Source organism: Pezoporus wallicus, unplaced genomic scaffold (genome assembly GCF_028554395.1).
Source record: "Pezoporus wallicus isolate ANWC-B61680 ecotype Strahan unplaced genomic scaffold, APGP_CSIRO_Pwel_v1 contig_16, whole genome shotgun sequence".
In the NCBI taxonomy this organism is placed as follows: Eukaryota; Metazoa; Chordata; class Aves; order Psittaciformes; family Psittacidae; genus Pezoporus; species Pezoporus wallicus.
The window spans coordinates 3206266-3221986 of NW_026641478.1; the positions used below are offsets into that span (position 1 = coordinate 3206266).

At 37.0% G+C, this 15721-nt stretch overlaps 1 protein-coding gene across 1 annotated transcript in view; it reads left to right on the forward strand.

Annotated features, from left to right (window-relative positions):
• UCHL3 (ubiquitin C-terminal hydrolase L3) overlaps positions 1-15721 on the forward strand; it is a 32476-nt gene that overhangs the window by 15802 nt on the left and 953 nt on the right. The window contains exons 5-6 of the mRNA XM_057424043.1: positions 11575-11650; positions 14604-14662. Coding sequence (XP_057280026.1) covers positions 11575-11650; positions 14604-14662 — 135 coding nt within the window. The remainder of the gene's footprint in view (positions 1-11574; positions 11651-14603; positions 14663-15721) is intronic.

Below are 15721 nucleotides of genomic sequence, written 5' to 3' on the forward strand. Positions count from 1 at the left end.
TTTTTTAGTTTCAGTATTATAACTATTTCTAAGTAAACAGCTACTATATTGCAGATTCCAGGAAGACCAACAATCTGGTCTGTTCTGACAGCAGCAGCTTACAAAATCGTAAAATATAACGTAGTCTGTCCTGCCTTTTATTGTGAACTGTCTAGTTTGCAAAGCTCTTAAATTTCTGCCCCACAGCAAGTTCTGATTTTAAGCAGCAGTGTTTTACCAGTCATCTTTTGGAATTTTCTTAGGCAAGTTGAGAATAAATTGGTTTTAAAGCCATCTGATACATTATCTGAATGTAAAATGTCTCATTTTAAATTGGTTCTTCAAGTGCAGAATTCGAAAAAAAAAAATAAAAATCAGTAGTACAGAAACTGTAATAGCCATTAAACTCTTGAAGCATCTCTGACTCATAGACGTATTGTCATTGCTAAATTCCTCTTTCTTTTATATAGTTACATTTTGGGGTTGGAGGTTTTCTGATTTCGGCCTTTTTTTATGTGGAGCTGCTGAGATTTAGGGATGGATCAGAATGCTTGAAAGTCGGAAGCTAATTGGAAAAATAACAACTGTGGCAAACCTGTGGAAAACTCTATCCTCTGGACAGGTTATGAGACTTGGTAACTTTCCGTGCTTGTTTCTGACCTCTACAGTTTCTACTGTATTTGATGCTTGCTATTCATGAAGAATTTCCATCCCTGTCTTTGTCTTTAAGGTCAACAATATGGGAGCAGAAAGAACCAGTTTCCTACTGGGGGGGGGGGGGGGGAATGAATGAGAAAGAAGATAAATAATACAATGAAAGTAAATGCTTTTGACTGGTACTTATGCATTGATTAAAGATTGAAAATACTTTTTTCCAGAGAATCTATCTAATGCTCAATTTTTGCAGTCTACTAGAATCATTCCATTGAATGCATAATGTGGGGCATACCTTAAGGAACTGCAATTTCTGTTCTGCTTGCATAACTTTAATGGATTCACAAGCAGCTGGCAGATCTTAGTAAGTATGTTTGCTAGTGCAGTTCTGCAGGGATTACTTTGAAGAACTATACTGTTGAACAGCTTATATCAGTGACATGGAGGAAAACATAAAAAATGTACTCCCAAACCTACAGGCAGTGTAAAATGAGCAAGAGATAGTAAAGCACAAGACATGAACACCGGACAGCCTGGGTTCTGAGACCAGATAAAAGCAGTGTAATTAGCACAAAAGATAAAGTTTATTTCATGACACAAGGTGAGGGCTTCTCTGAAAAACTAAAGATTACATTGGGGGGTTTTATATGTGCGGACAGAGGAAATGAATGGTGGATGATAAGCTGAAGAAGAGCCCCTGGTTTGCCATCATGGCCAGATGAACTAATGTAATCCGTTGATCCATGTTCATATCATCATTAATCAGGACTAAAAAGGTTGCCTTTTCATTTAGCACTGATGTATTTAGTAAACTGTATGAATATGTTATTTACTGTCTCTGTAGCTATAGACAGGATTGATTTGAATTTTGGTTTATTTCAGTAGTAAAAAAAAAAAAAAAAAGTTTGAACGTTTGTTTTTTGTTCTGTGAGTACGTTCTGATCCAAACAAAACATCAACTTGATTGGTCCTGTGGCCTGTGTGGGACAGAAGATCAAAACTAAATCATCACAATGGTCCTTTCTGGTCTTAATATATTTACTGTAACTTTGTCAGCTGCAGCTGAGAGTCATTTTTAATACTTCTGTGGTCTTTCTTCTAATAGTAACAATTTGAATGGTTTAACATAGTCCTACTGCTTCCACGGATACTAAAGGGATCCTGAGTGTTAATGGCAATACTGCCACTGGCCTGCTATTTTAGAAGAATAGGTGAAAAACTTAGGAAGTTGCATACCTCACCACGGTAAGCTTCCCTTTTCCTTTGCTTTCCTTTTATGTTAGACATGGAACAGTAAAGAAAATCTGGGTTCTGTTACAGTAGTTGCTCGGTTCATTTTAAATCCCAGAGTAGCGCCACATGATTTTACTAAATTATCAAAGAACTGTTGCTCATGGTTTTTGTAGCTGTAGACAAAACTGATCACACGCTATTCTCAACTATTCCTTCCATGAGATGATACTTAAATCCCCTCCCTCCACACTTTCCAACAGTCTGTCTCTTGAATGAGTCAATTAATTCATGTTCATATTATAAAGTTCACTGGGTGTGAATAACCTCTAGCTTATCTGGTGATAAACTTCAGATTTGGACCATGTCTTTGGTTATTTTCATTGTTCTTTTATCTTCTCATTCAAACTCCACACATTCTTGATTATTATCTATGTGATTTAATCAGTTAAAGGACAGTACAATAAGCAGTGGATACCTTTGCAGTTGCCTTTTTAGATATGTTACTTCAAGTTTAAGTGGGCTAAGTATGTTCTTTTTTAATGTTTATGTAGTCGTCATCGTCCTCGCTGTCTTCACCACCATCCTCATCGCAGCCTCAGGTTAGCCACAGCAGAACGAAGGCTTCACCATTGTGTCACTCTGCATCCCTCTCCTGGGCCAAACGTAATCATGTAGGTCCTGCAAAGGCTACCAGTCCGTCAATCCGTCTTCGTCGTTGGCGGCCCTTGATACGCCTTCCATCTGTTGGGCTTCATTCTGTTGTAAGTGTAGTCCATCTTCAGTCTTTTCTTACTCTGACACGACTGGCCTTCAGCCATGTAACTTCAATCTTCAAGGCATCATTTTTTGTTGGGGTCTTTTCTCAACCATTCTTAGGCTTTCTTTCTTCCTTTTTCTTTTTTTCTTTATTTTTTTTTCCTTTCCCCCATGTCAGACAGCAAAAGTACATCACTCCATGCTTTGCTGTCCAGGTATTTTTTTATTCAGTACATGTGCCAAATCATTTTCAAAGCACAGATGAAATTTGCCTTTCATGAAGTGGCTTTTTTAATTTTTGCCATGGGCTCTACATCCAGCCTCTTCTTTTCACCTCATCTTCATGATCTTTCATTTGGATGTGCTAAACCAAGGAGCTTCTAATTCTTTGTCACATGATATTATTTCTTCTGTGTTTGAGACCTGGTTCATGTTCTCATATCCTAAACCTAGTCTCCTTTTCTTTCATTCTAAGTCTTGCTTAATGGTCCCTATATATTTCAGTAAAGATGAAATGTTTCATGTAAGTCCACAGGGCTGGCTTATTTTGTCACTTGGCGTCTGTTCCTTTATCCAGTTTGTAGGCATACATTCTAGTTGAAGATGAAGACGTCCTAATAAGAAAAGCTTGTCATCAAATAGCATACTTAGACTTTTTTCCTTCTTCACTCACAGGGCACAAATGTATCTTGAAAACATAGAAAAACATTATATGCACACAACAGCCAATATTTCTAAACTGTCCTATGACCACCATCAGAAACACTAAACTGAAAGAGTGGTTTAGTGTGAACTTCATCCTGCTTTTAAGGAGTGATCTCACTTCTAGTACACTCACAAAAAAAAAAATAAATCTTGATACATAGAAGTGGATAGTCTTAAATAAAGTTGGGACAGTGTTTTTCTTTTTATCATTCTTTGGCAATGACGATATTTTACTTGTGTTACTATAAATTCTTATTTGAGGTATGTGGATTTTTTACTGAGGTGAAATAACTATTCTGACTGTGGTCCAACTATTTTCCTTTTTCATACAGAGCTGTCTTTCCAGGTGTGGAAATCTTTCTTAATGTTTTACTGCTATTAAAAATTAGTCCAAATGCTTCCATTCCTTTATAGCTTTTATATTTTTATCCTTATAAGTATCTTAATATGAGACCTTTCCCGGACTCCTTTCTCTTTATGTGAATAATAATTGCTATTATTAAATATCTAGCTCTCTTGTAATCTTTAGAACTAAGGAATGTTCTAGATGTTACCATTTGGAGCTATTTAAATACACTGAGGAGGCATGGAGTTTAGCACTGAGTTAAGTTCTCCTGAACTCATGCTTCCTACCCCTCATTTAGTATTTATGCCATTAACATTGGCAAACTCTGACATTTTACAGTGGGGTTGTTTTTGTTTAGCAGAACTTGGAAAATTCTCTGTCACTTCTGTAATTTGACGCTGTGATCTTGTTTGAATTTGACCTATATAAGTTTGTTGTTAACAAAAGACTTACTGAGGAGGACTTAAGCTTGCATGTGCCTGCCTAGAACAAAAACATTAATTGACCACGAGTTTACTTCAGTGCTAAATAGATCATGACTTATCCAAGGACGGCCATTACAGCATAATCTGCTGTGAGTATACCAGAAAGCCACTGTTAGTAAGTTGAGGGTTTTATTCAGAAAATTTCTAGAATAACTCCTTGTCCATTAGCAGCAAGCATTTGCTTTGAAAATGTTCAAAAAATTAATTAAAAAATAAGTGGCCTTAGGTACAACTCTTACCTGGCAAAACTGAACCTTACTGCTAAAAATAGTTTTAAATATTACTTGTTAACTCCCCTGAGATCTTTAGTTTCTCCATCTGACAGATGAGATTATAATTCAAAGTCCTATATGCAAAGACTTATCACTTAGTCTGATACAATATAGTCTGATATTTATTGCTAACTAAAATGTTGGGGTTTTTTGTTGTTCACTTTTGTATAACATACCTTTCCAAGAACATTCAAGAACACACAAGCTATATGTAAATTAGTTTAATATGCAGAAAATCACACAGTATTTTTGGCATTAAAGCTCTCTCAGTTGGCTTGCTAATAAACGCTACCTTGTCTTTCAAGTTTTGTCCTGTCAATGCCTGTCAACAAGTATTATTAGTATACCACTGATCGTTCTGTGTACAAAAGATGTGCAAAGAGGCTGAAATAGTCTCGGCATTGTATGAAAATGTTCTAGTATCGCTTTTATTAAGAAATCTATGCACTTAAATTTAAAGGAGGTGGAGAAACATCCTGTATATTTTGTTTAAAATACAGTTGAATTTTCTTGCAATTCTAAATACATTTCTACTGCTTAAACATTGAGAAATAGAAAATAAATTGTTTCAAAACTAAAAGCAAAAGTTTTAGTTATGGGAGACAGTATTTATGCTCCTTAAGTAAACGTACTGTGCCCACTTGAAAACTTCCTTTGACCTTTGTTGGGGAGTTGAGTTTGTCTGGACACTAGATGCCCACCAAGCTGCTCTGTCACTCCTCTCCTCAGCAGGACAGTAAAGAGACTATAAGATGGAAAAAAAACTTGGGAGTCAAGATAAAGGTAGTTTAATACAGCAAAAGCAAAGGTCACATGTGGAAGCAAAGGAAAACAAAAGATTTATTCTTCACTTCCCATCAGCAGCTAATGTCCAGCCATTTCCTGGAAAGTAGGGCTTCAGTACACTTTGTGATTGTATTATGATAAAGACTGCCCCCTTCCTCTCCCTGCCTTCTGTTCGCTTTTATTGCTGAGCAGATATCATACACTATGGAATATCCCTTTGGTCAGTTTGGGTAAGCTGTCCTGCCTGTGTCTTTCCACCCCTCCCAAGATCTTTCCCAAGCCCAGGCTGCTGGGTGAGATGGGGGAATGTTGTAGATACAGCTTGATGCTGTGTGAGTACTGCTAAGTAGTAGTCAACAGTGGTGTGTTATCAACACCTTTCTTGCTACCCATTCAAAGCACAGAGAGAGCTCTTGTGGGGAAAAGCATCTTCATCTCAGCCAGACCCCATACAACTTTTTTATATAATGGGGAAGAAGAGAAAACAAAAAAAACCCAACAACAAAACAAACTGATAAATTGCAGTACAGTAGATGTAGCAAAATTTTAAACTACAGATAACAATGTGCTTGATTACTAATGTTGAATTTTCCTCAGTCCTTGTAATGATCTCTTATTCTTCCAGCTCTTCTCCTCTTTTAGTGTCTCTGCTTGCCTTTGGATCATTTTGCAGGCTTTTATATGTCAAGCTGTTCTCCCAATTCTTTTTCCTTTCCTGTGCTTCTCAAATTGGAAAACATGCTCTTTGTTTTCTCCCATTTACTTTCTCTCAGACTAAAGTTCCCACTCTTTAAAAAACAAAACAGGAATACCTATTTAGAGCAGCATACTCCTAAATAATCCCTTCTTGCTTATGGATCTAGATGGAGAGTTGTGTTTTTATAAACATTCTGTATGCTGATACTCTGGTCATCGATAGAGCCCATCTCTAAATTTCAGTTTCTTGCTTGACATCCTCTCACTCAAAATCAGATGCTACTATCCTGCATCTTGGAATTGTAATTCATATGACACTCACATATTTCTAGCTGTAGCTGGGGACACAGAGTTAGTATAACTTGAGACAGCTTGTCTACAATGACAGCACAATAGAAAAATACATAAGGCAATGTTTAGCAGAGGATCTTCTTGTCCGTTCTTGGGTCTGTACTCAAGACAGTCCCTCAGCATCTTTCCTATAGAAATTCTTTTTCATTATTCTGGACAAAGGATACCTTGGACTACATTAAGCTATGTTCAAGTGTGAAACGCTCTGCAGTATAGAACAGAGATGTTGCTGTTCTCTGAGAATGAGCCAGAAATCATCTTGCTGAAACCTGTGTTCATCATTCCAGTGGTCTTTGTTTTAATAGAAGTGTTTTAACCAGGATTCAAATGCTTTTACAGGCCTCCACAGTACATTTGTCCAAGCATGTTCTATGGTTCACAATGGAAATTAGAGATGCTTAATCTACCCAATAGCAGTTGCATAACTTTTTCCCCTTTGAAATTTACTAAATCTAAACCTAACATTCTGTTGTATAAACTTCATTTTTTGAATACGTTTTCCTTTGACTTCTTGCAACTCCTTGTGAGTGGAATTGTATAGTTAATCCCCTAAGTGGTTTTTTGGTTTTTTAGATTTCAGTTACTTTTCTCATGATCTTTCAGTTGGATGCATCTGAAACTTTTTATTCCTCAGGGTTCTGCAAAATTGTCTTTTCCCTATTGGTCATTACCGCTCTTCTTCCAGAACCCAACAGACTCTTGATGCCAATTTCTTGACTTAACATAGGTGGTGCTTTCTCCCTTCCAAGTCACTACGTGTAATGCAAAGCATTCTACTAAACTGGTTCTTGCTTCACTCCTTTCTCTCAAGAGCAAGTGTAAGGAAACAGTAAAAATACAAGATTTAGTTGCAAGAAGTAATCTGAAATCTGTCATATAACATTGAACCTGGTTTTATAATCCCATCTTCCAAAAACAAATTTCAAGCAGGATGCAGTGAGGACTTATTCAGTGTGTCCAAGAGAATAAGACAGTTCTTCTTTTCCAATTCTCTGTTTGTTTTGGAGAAAAGAAACCAGTAGCAAATCAGATTTGATGAACAGTTCTGTTCAAAGTTAGCAACATTTGAAAACCAAAAGATTTGAAATGGATGAAAATTTAATAGACTTTTAGATTGGGATAATGGTCTAAGTGCGTTAGCAAGATAAACTGTGTAGGTAATGGAATGTACTTTATTAGACCAGCTGATACGATTGAGCAAACAGTGGTATAGGAGGGTACCACTAAGTTTCTGCAGCTCAGTGCAACAACAGGAAAGAGTAGTGTTGTAGTTTGTGATGAGAGAGCAGCTTGCAGTGGTGAAGGGTAAAATTAAGGCATTTCTTAGTACAACAAGAGGAAGTAGGAAGGGTTATTTGTACAGTAAAAACTTTGGGAAGTGCCATTTTAAAAATTACTGATTGGAAATCTGGTAGTGAAGAATAAAGGAAGCAATGTAGAGGTGCTTTTGTGATAGCATGAACTAATGGGTATTGACCTGAGATAAGTCAACTGAAATTTACTTCTCACAGCAGTAAACAGTTATTTAATTTGAATGTCCAGATTGGTAGAGAAGGCAGTCAAATCCTGTGAAAAACTGGGGCTTGGTAATTTAGATGCTTTTATTGTGGTATCCAAAATTAGTGGACACAATAACCTTGGCTGTTAGTTTTGTATGTGAGACTGGGAATATGCTATATTATTACCATTGAGCATTATCTTAATACCTTGATACCACAAATTACAGCTGAGATGTTCTCAGAACCATCACGTGAGCACTAAACTTTTTGCATTTTTCCTCTTCAAATCAGTTTCAAGTGTACTGATCATTATTACTTTTTTTTTTTTCTACTAACCCTACTATTAAAATTTGTTTCTTATGCTAAGGTTGAAAGGATAACATAAATGTATGTAAGCTCCCAAAGATATCTGGTATTTGTCCTCATTCTGTCTTTTCTGGATGGGAAAGAAATAGAAATTTTCTTCACTGTGTGCCCCAGCTCTTCAGAATACTAGAAAATGAGTCTTGAATCCCATAGCTTAGTTCCAAATCCTGATTAGACAATTATTTAGACTCCTGTCTTTCTCTTCCCTTGTTTGGATGTGCGGTCATTTAAATATGCTATTTCCTTTTGCACATTGTGTGATCTTCTAAAAGAAAAAAAAATCTAAAGAACAGGTCATTCCAACACCTGACTGATGTTCATGTAACTGTGGCCTTTGACAAGAAGGACAATCAAGAGAAAATACTCTGTAATTGTTCTGAAAATACTACCTAGTGATGAACATGCAAGCAGACTTCTTAAAGCTAATTTTAAGCATGCACACAGACTGTTTATTAGGAGCTGAAAACTTAGCCAAAGGTGTAGCTTTTCAAGGAGGCCACAAAAGACATCTCTCCAAAGCTGCCATTCCCACTTTCTAGACTTTGAAATTTAAAGTCTTCTGTTTCAGGTGTTAGAATTTCTAGAGCTTCCCAGTGAAGTAGGAATTGGCCTGACTAGGCTTCTTTTCATGTGTGTGTTTGTGTGTGCATGTGCGTCCACACATGTGCAATGGATGTCCTTTTTTTGATTGTTTTTCCCCTAAGGAGTGGTGTGGGGATTTTGAATCAGATTCATCACAGGGAAAAAGTTTTTATTTGTAATACTATTTTTAACATTTTATAACAAAATTTTAGGTCATCTTGACTATTCAGACCCTATTGTTTCTCTGTGCTTATGGTTATGCAAATAATTGTCAAAAATTATTGAAATCCAAATTGTCAAGCAACATAATAGATCTGCTTTGTACATTGTATGAAAAGAAGTCACAAGGAAAAGAGACTGTCTGCATTACACCATGTGGTAGAAGCTTTAAAAGTGGCATGGCACTTTTGTTCTCTGAGGTTGGGGAATTAAAAACGTAAAACCACATTTCTCGCGGGTTGTGGCAATGGCACCATGAGAGCACGTTATTTAGATTAGGCATAAACAAAAGCTCAGCAGGATTCTATAGGAGTCTGTCTCCAAGTAAATTCTATGAAAAGTTAATCATGCTTTTTTTGATGGCTTCCCTATCCATCTTCTAGCTGTATGTAGGCTTGACATTCCAAGCATGCCAAGTATTCCTCCCTATAGAAAAGGTGTTTATTAGAAACTGGCAAAGAACACAATCCAGTCTTCAGAAATGTTCCAAAGGGCAACTGTATTTTATTATAAATATGATCAAAACCAAATCCTGAACGCAGAATTATAGAATCATAGAATGGTTAGGGTTGGAAAGGGCCTTAAGATTATCTAATTCCATCCCCCCTGCCATGGGCAGGAATGCCTCACCCTAGACCATGTTGTCCAAAGCTTTCCGACCTGGCCTTGAACTCTGCCAGGGATGGAGCATTTACCCCATCTTGAAATCTTCTGAAACAGTGGTATTTTGAGCTCTTCTAGTTAATGACAGTTTGAGCCCAGGTAGCATATGTTCAAAGCTTTTAGATGCTAAGCCATTTCCTTCCTAAAGTGAGACTAACTAGCAGTGGTCTGTCCCCTAACCCTGAAATTCCTTGAGCCCAGTTGTTATGTTTAATTGATAAGTGACCAGCCATGAGGTCATATTTACAAAGGGAATTAGGTGGCAATGTGGGATGTGGCAAGGACTCTCAGTTATGCTTGACTGCACACTTCTGTAGCACCACACTTTAGATGCCTTGTAAAAACTTGGTTGATTGATGGGAATAACAACAAGGTACCACTGATTGTCAGCTACTTTCATGTGATTTTCAGGAAGTTATGGAAAACTTTGGTCCTTGGAAGTTTACAGCTAGGGTAGGCAAACTCTTGAGGCTGCTTGATCTACTTGTTTGTTTTCTAAGCCCTGGTTCTATTTGGCCTTCTGCAATACAAAATTCTCAAAGGCAATTCACTTATGCCATAAGGCAAAGACTCCTTGGAGTTTTGGTGGAAAGGTCCTCTTATTCTGTTGATAGCTGCCTTCTCCACGGAGGCCAGAATGCACTTTCTCTGCTCTGGACCCTCTGAAACAAAGATAAACCAGGGTATTTACACTTGTCACGCTTTAACTGGTCATGGAGATGTATCTCAAATGAGGGTGATGGGAGGTTTTGTGGATTTTTTTGTTTCATTCTTCTTTCTCATTTTTGAGCTTGCTACATAGAATTTCAGTAAGATCGTGGCTTACTGTAATGCTCTGTTCTTTGGCGTTCTTCGTGTATTGAAGGGCTTATGGTGACTTTTTGTCTTTTGCTATATTGTGTTCTGGTTGTTTGCTATGTATCTTCAGTTTAGACCATCTTTTAAAGTCTTTTCTCATGACCATATGAACAAAGGAATCTTTTAATCCGGTCTTGAAAGCATGATATGACTGTAAGGTTCTACAACTCATTTTAATCTGTTTCTGGCAAATTCTTAGGTTTTGGGGTGCTTCAGGAAATTCACATAAGGCTAACAGTAATTACAAGATGGAAGAAAATTGCATGAAATATATTGTCACAGGAGTCAGATTCTTGATGATTTAAGAAAAACTGAGGTGCTTTTCCCATTCCCTCAAACATTATCTTCTTAAATTGTGGTTTGAGGCTCAGCTGCAGACTGGAAAGATTGATGAGGAAATAAACCATCAATTTCTGTTGAACACAGCAGTGGTGATGTGTTTCTTCTGAAGAAGCTTTTGCTTGCTGTAATTAGCAACACAATACTGGGCTGGATAGCTCTTTATCAAGTGTAACCATTCTTTGTCATGTCACTGCACTTGTGTCTGTTCTTGGTATGATGGCTGTAATGCCACTTTGAAATTTCAGTCTAGGAATCTCTAGTTATTTTCCTTCCTGTGCACCTAATATTAGCAAACTTCTTCTTTTGACTACCTGTGAAGAGGGAACAGTAACTGTACTGTATGTGGCTTACCACATGAGGAATAGTTTGACCAAGTAAATATTTTGGGGTTTAAAATACTACTGGTTCATAGTTCAGCCCTGCATCACTTTGTTATGGGAGATGATTTAATGAAGGAGATGCTATTTATATGAAAATCTATTTTTAATATTAATGTATTTGAGTTGATAATACTTCTAATTCAGTAATGAAAAATAAAGCTTTTATGTAGAGCTATAATTGGAAATACTTGCAGATACTTTAGCTGTGCATTGCAGAAAGCTTCTTTATATTCCAAAATGTTCTGCAGTGTGACTTCTGCCATTCTGTGTAGATCCAGAATGTGCTTCTCACTTGTTGTTTGTCTTGCCCAGGTGTTCTGCATATTGTGAAGATCACATTAATCTTATTATGATAACAGTTTTAGTGAAAGCAATTTATTTTTATTTTGTTTTGTCTTGCAGGCACCGAGTATAGATGAAAAAGTAGATCTTCATTTTATTGCATTAGTTAATGTAGGTGGTCATCTCTATGAATTGGGTAAGAACACTTTTTATCTGCTTTCTCCATTTGTTTGAAACAAATACAAGTAGTAATGTTAACTAGCAATGTTTGAGAGAGATTGCTTGATCTAAGGTAGAGCTTTGGTTCTTTTCAGGCACATCATAGGGTCTGGGCTGGGAGGGGAGGTTCTGTCAAACTGTTGCAGCCTTCCTCCCATTGCTTTTTCAGGTTCTCCTTCTCTCAACTCCCTGTTATTAAGATAAAATGGTACAGAATACTAGACTGCCTCTGAGTTTCCTTTATGATTTACAAGGACAAAGAGAGAATTGACAAACACTCAAAAGTTTCAAAGAGGAAAATCTTATTATATTTCTGTCCCCAGATTGCTTGTGGCATTAATAAATGAATTGTATGCCACTTCAGAAGCATTACCTATATAATTAAATAGCATGATGCTGTTTAAACTAAAAGGATGTAGTCATAGAATCATAGAATGGTTAAGATTGCAAAGGACATTAAGATCATCAAGTTCCAACCCCCCTGTCAACCCCCTCACACTAGACCGTGTTGCTCAAGGCTCCGTCCAACCTGGCCTTGAGCACTGCCAGGGATGGAGCATTTACCACTTCTTTGGGCAACCTGTGCCAGTGCCTTATCACCCTGGTGTCCTCAACATAAAAAGGACATGGAACTGTTAGAACAAGTCCAGAGGAGGGCCCTGAGGATGATCAGGGGTCTGGAGCACGTCCCGTATGAAGACAGGCTGAGAAAGTTGGGGCTGTTCAGCCTGGAGAAGAGAAGGCTGTGTGGAGACCTCATAGCAGCCTTCCAGTATCTGAAGGGGGCCTATAGGGATGCTGGAGAGGGACTCTTCATTAGGGACTAATTAATTATATAATAAATAATATTAATTATACGGTACTCCAAGTGGAGTCTCACGAGCAGAGTACTAGTCAGGATACTAGCAGATACAAATAACTCTGCAATTCATTTGTTGATTTTTCTTCAACCTTTTTGTGGTTACTAGACAAGTTAACTGTAAAACAGTAGTCTCTGTTTTCTGAATTCCAGCTATTTTTTACCCCTCTTGAGATTGTGTAGCGCCAAGTTCTGTCCAGATATTCTCTAATGACTCCAATCTTAAACATGTTGCTGGGCAACTAGGTTTTGCTGCAGGCTCTTCAAAAACTATCAAGTAGATCAGGATTTGAAAACTGCAAGTCATTGGTCTTTCCTAATGCAATTTTTCAGTGTTTTCTGCTGAGAACATTTTCATCTTTTGAAAATCAGAATTAATTAAGCAATGCCCTTATCAGGTGACAGCTATTCATAACCTGGGGTATAAGCTGTATGTAAGAAGTGTTTATGTTAGTATTAAGGTGATCTAAAGAGTACTATCAGTGGTAAATCATGAACAACAGGCACACATTTCTGTAGTTTTATGAGGCTGGCTGTCAGCAAATTAGATCAAATAAGGAGGAAACTACTGTAGGAAGCGATATAAATATTTTATTACTCTGAATTTCAAGGTGTGATGGATGGCTCAGTCTTCTTTTAGTTGTGTGCTTCTATTATGAGTCTTTGATTTCCACATTACTCTTCTATTGTGTGTTAATTTACTTAAAAAGCACAGTACAAACTATGAGTATCATGTTTAACTATTTTCCAGACAAATGATAAAACCCACTTTTTTTTCCTCTTATTAAATTAAAAGAAAAAAAAAAGAATCATTTAACTCCTCTGTAATGTAGTGGCATGACAATACTATAATTTCCTTTTGTTCTTAAAATAACTTCTGTATGTACCAGCAGAAGAAAGCAAAAAATACTTGAAAGTAGGAAAATGAGGGAAGGGTTTTAAATTGATTCAGCAGCTTCAGTCACTGTGGCCAACATGTGGGCTTTGGCAGGCAGAAAATGCTAAGAAAGCACATGGATGCAAAATGCTTATGTGTTTGCCATAGAAAACAAGTTATTTATAGTCACATGAAATTAAAATGCTGTTCTGCCAAAATACATGTTTAAAAAAAAAAAAAAAAGAAAACTTGTAATAGCAAAGGGGCATTCAGTTCTGTTTTCCTGGCATGTTCTGAGGGCTTTGCATGGTTGTAGCTTCAATCATGGCTGTTACAATAATGAACAGCCTCTTGTTCATGTAAATCCAAAAGTCTTCCAACATGGATCTATTCTTAGTTATGAAAAAAGTAATTTGGAAGTGCTGTCAACTTCGGTGGAATCTTTGGGCAGGGAAGAGTCTTTAGAGAGGAGGACAGAGCCAGAAGGGAATTTGGTCTAGCAAATACTTAGGGTATCCTGACAGATGTTCACAAAATGTTAGCTCTTCACAAGTAACCTGAAACATTTCTGTGAATTTTTAAAATGCTGAGAATAACATTGTTACATTGCAAATGGCAGAAAATATAAATCATTATGGTAACCATTTTTAAATTATGTGAAAGTCCTTAATACCTAAAGTTAATTGAGTTTGTTTGCTTATTTCTTTTAAATGAGAGTAACATTTCAGTTATGCCAGACTTGTCAAATTGATGGGTCTGGTATTCTGTTCTGTCATGGAGTGCCTGATCACAGCTGTCAGAGATCACAGATGTACAGCTGTCTGTCTGGGTATATCCATTAAGTGTAGCTGAAATGGTTCTTCTTTACTTGAAAGCAAAGTGCTAGGCCACCACTAAAACAATTGCAACTTACAGCCTTAGAGTTTTCAAATGAAATATTAAAAAGTTGGTTTGATTGGATTGTGTTTTTCTAATGTAGCAGACTGATGATACATAATAACACATGTTGAGGCAGTCAGCAGTGGAGGGAGAGATCAGGGAACAGCTAGCGGCATGTGCGATTCTCTTATGAAAAATGAGGTAGCATTTTTATAAGTGAAGAACAAAAAATCTGTCCAAATAGTTTTAACTGGAAGAATTCAGCTTTTCTAATTTTATAAATGTGTTGTTCAGTCTTGCTTTGTCTTTCAACAGATGGGCGCAAGCCATTTCCAATAAACCATGGGGAAACTAGCGACGATTCTTTTTTAGAGGTAGGAATAGAAAACCTTGAATGCTGTAATGCAGAATTCTTGTTAATTTCCACAAAAATTATTTTTAAAAATTATAAAAATATTTGTATGGCGTGGTTGTACATTATGGTTGAATGAGGAATACAGAGAGTGGGATGGTGAGACAAAATTAGGTTTACTCAGTTTTAAACCAGTTATTTCAGAACGCTGATGTTGTAACTGTGGATGACAGAGTATCATAACATGATAAGAAGAAATGTCAGAAGAGTTGACTATGACAGAAGACCAGACTGACTTTCCTTCTGTGCTGAGACTTTCATATACCCCGATCCTTTCAAACTGTATGTGAGATGAAGTCAGCGGAATGAAAATTTTGGATAATTTTTCATTCTCTTTAGTTATAGTTCAGTAGGTGCCGTGCTAGACAGAAGTTAATTTCCTTTGTGACACTTTCTAACAATCATTCTTCTCCAGTTTCATGACTTCTTTTGGATGATTCTTTGAGTCCGGAGTTACTGAGTTGAGAAGTTAATTGGAAAGGAATATACTGAATTGGGAGGATGAACTGTCATCCCCACAGAATGATGCAAAGTTTAAGCTGAGAGAAGGCAGCGCATAGATCTGACTTCTATGGTATCCAGACCGGATTAGCTTTACAAAAGGAAGAAACCAGAGAAACTAAAAACCAACTAAGCAAAACTTTTTATAGTTTAGTAGCATAGACCAATGTCTGTAAAGCTTGCATACAGTTTGTGCTTTTTGGGGCAGGGGGAGAAGCTGAATAAAGCCTTCCTTTTTACATATGTGGCTTTTTTCTGTTTCACTGATAACATGTGTTCTCCAGATTGCACCCTAAAGCTAGATGAAGGAATTACTTACAATCTTTCAGTTACCCCCCACAGCTTAGATTCATCTTGAGACAAAGGGAACGTTTCTGAATACAGCAGTACTAGTAAAGGCAAACTTCTGAGATGCATTTAGAAAGGCAGACAAGCAACACATCTGTGACACAAATATTCAGCCACAAAAAGTCATTGTTGCTAAGGTTCTGCATAAAATGTTTGCTCTTATGTTGCCCAT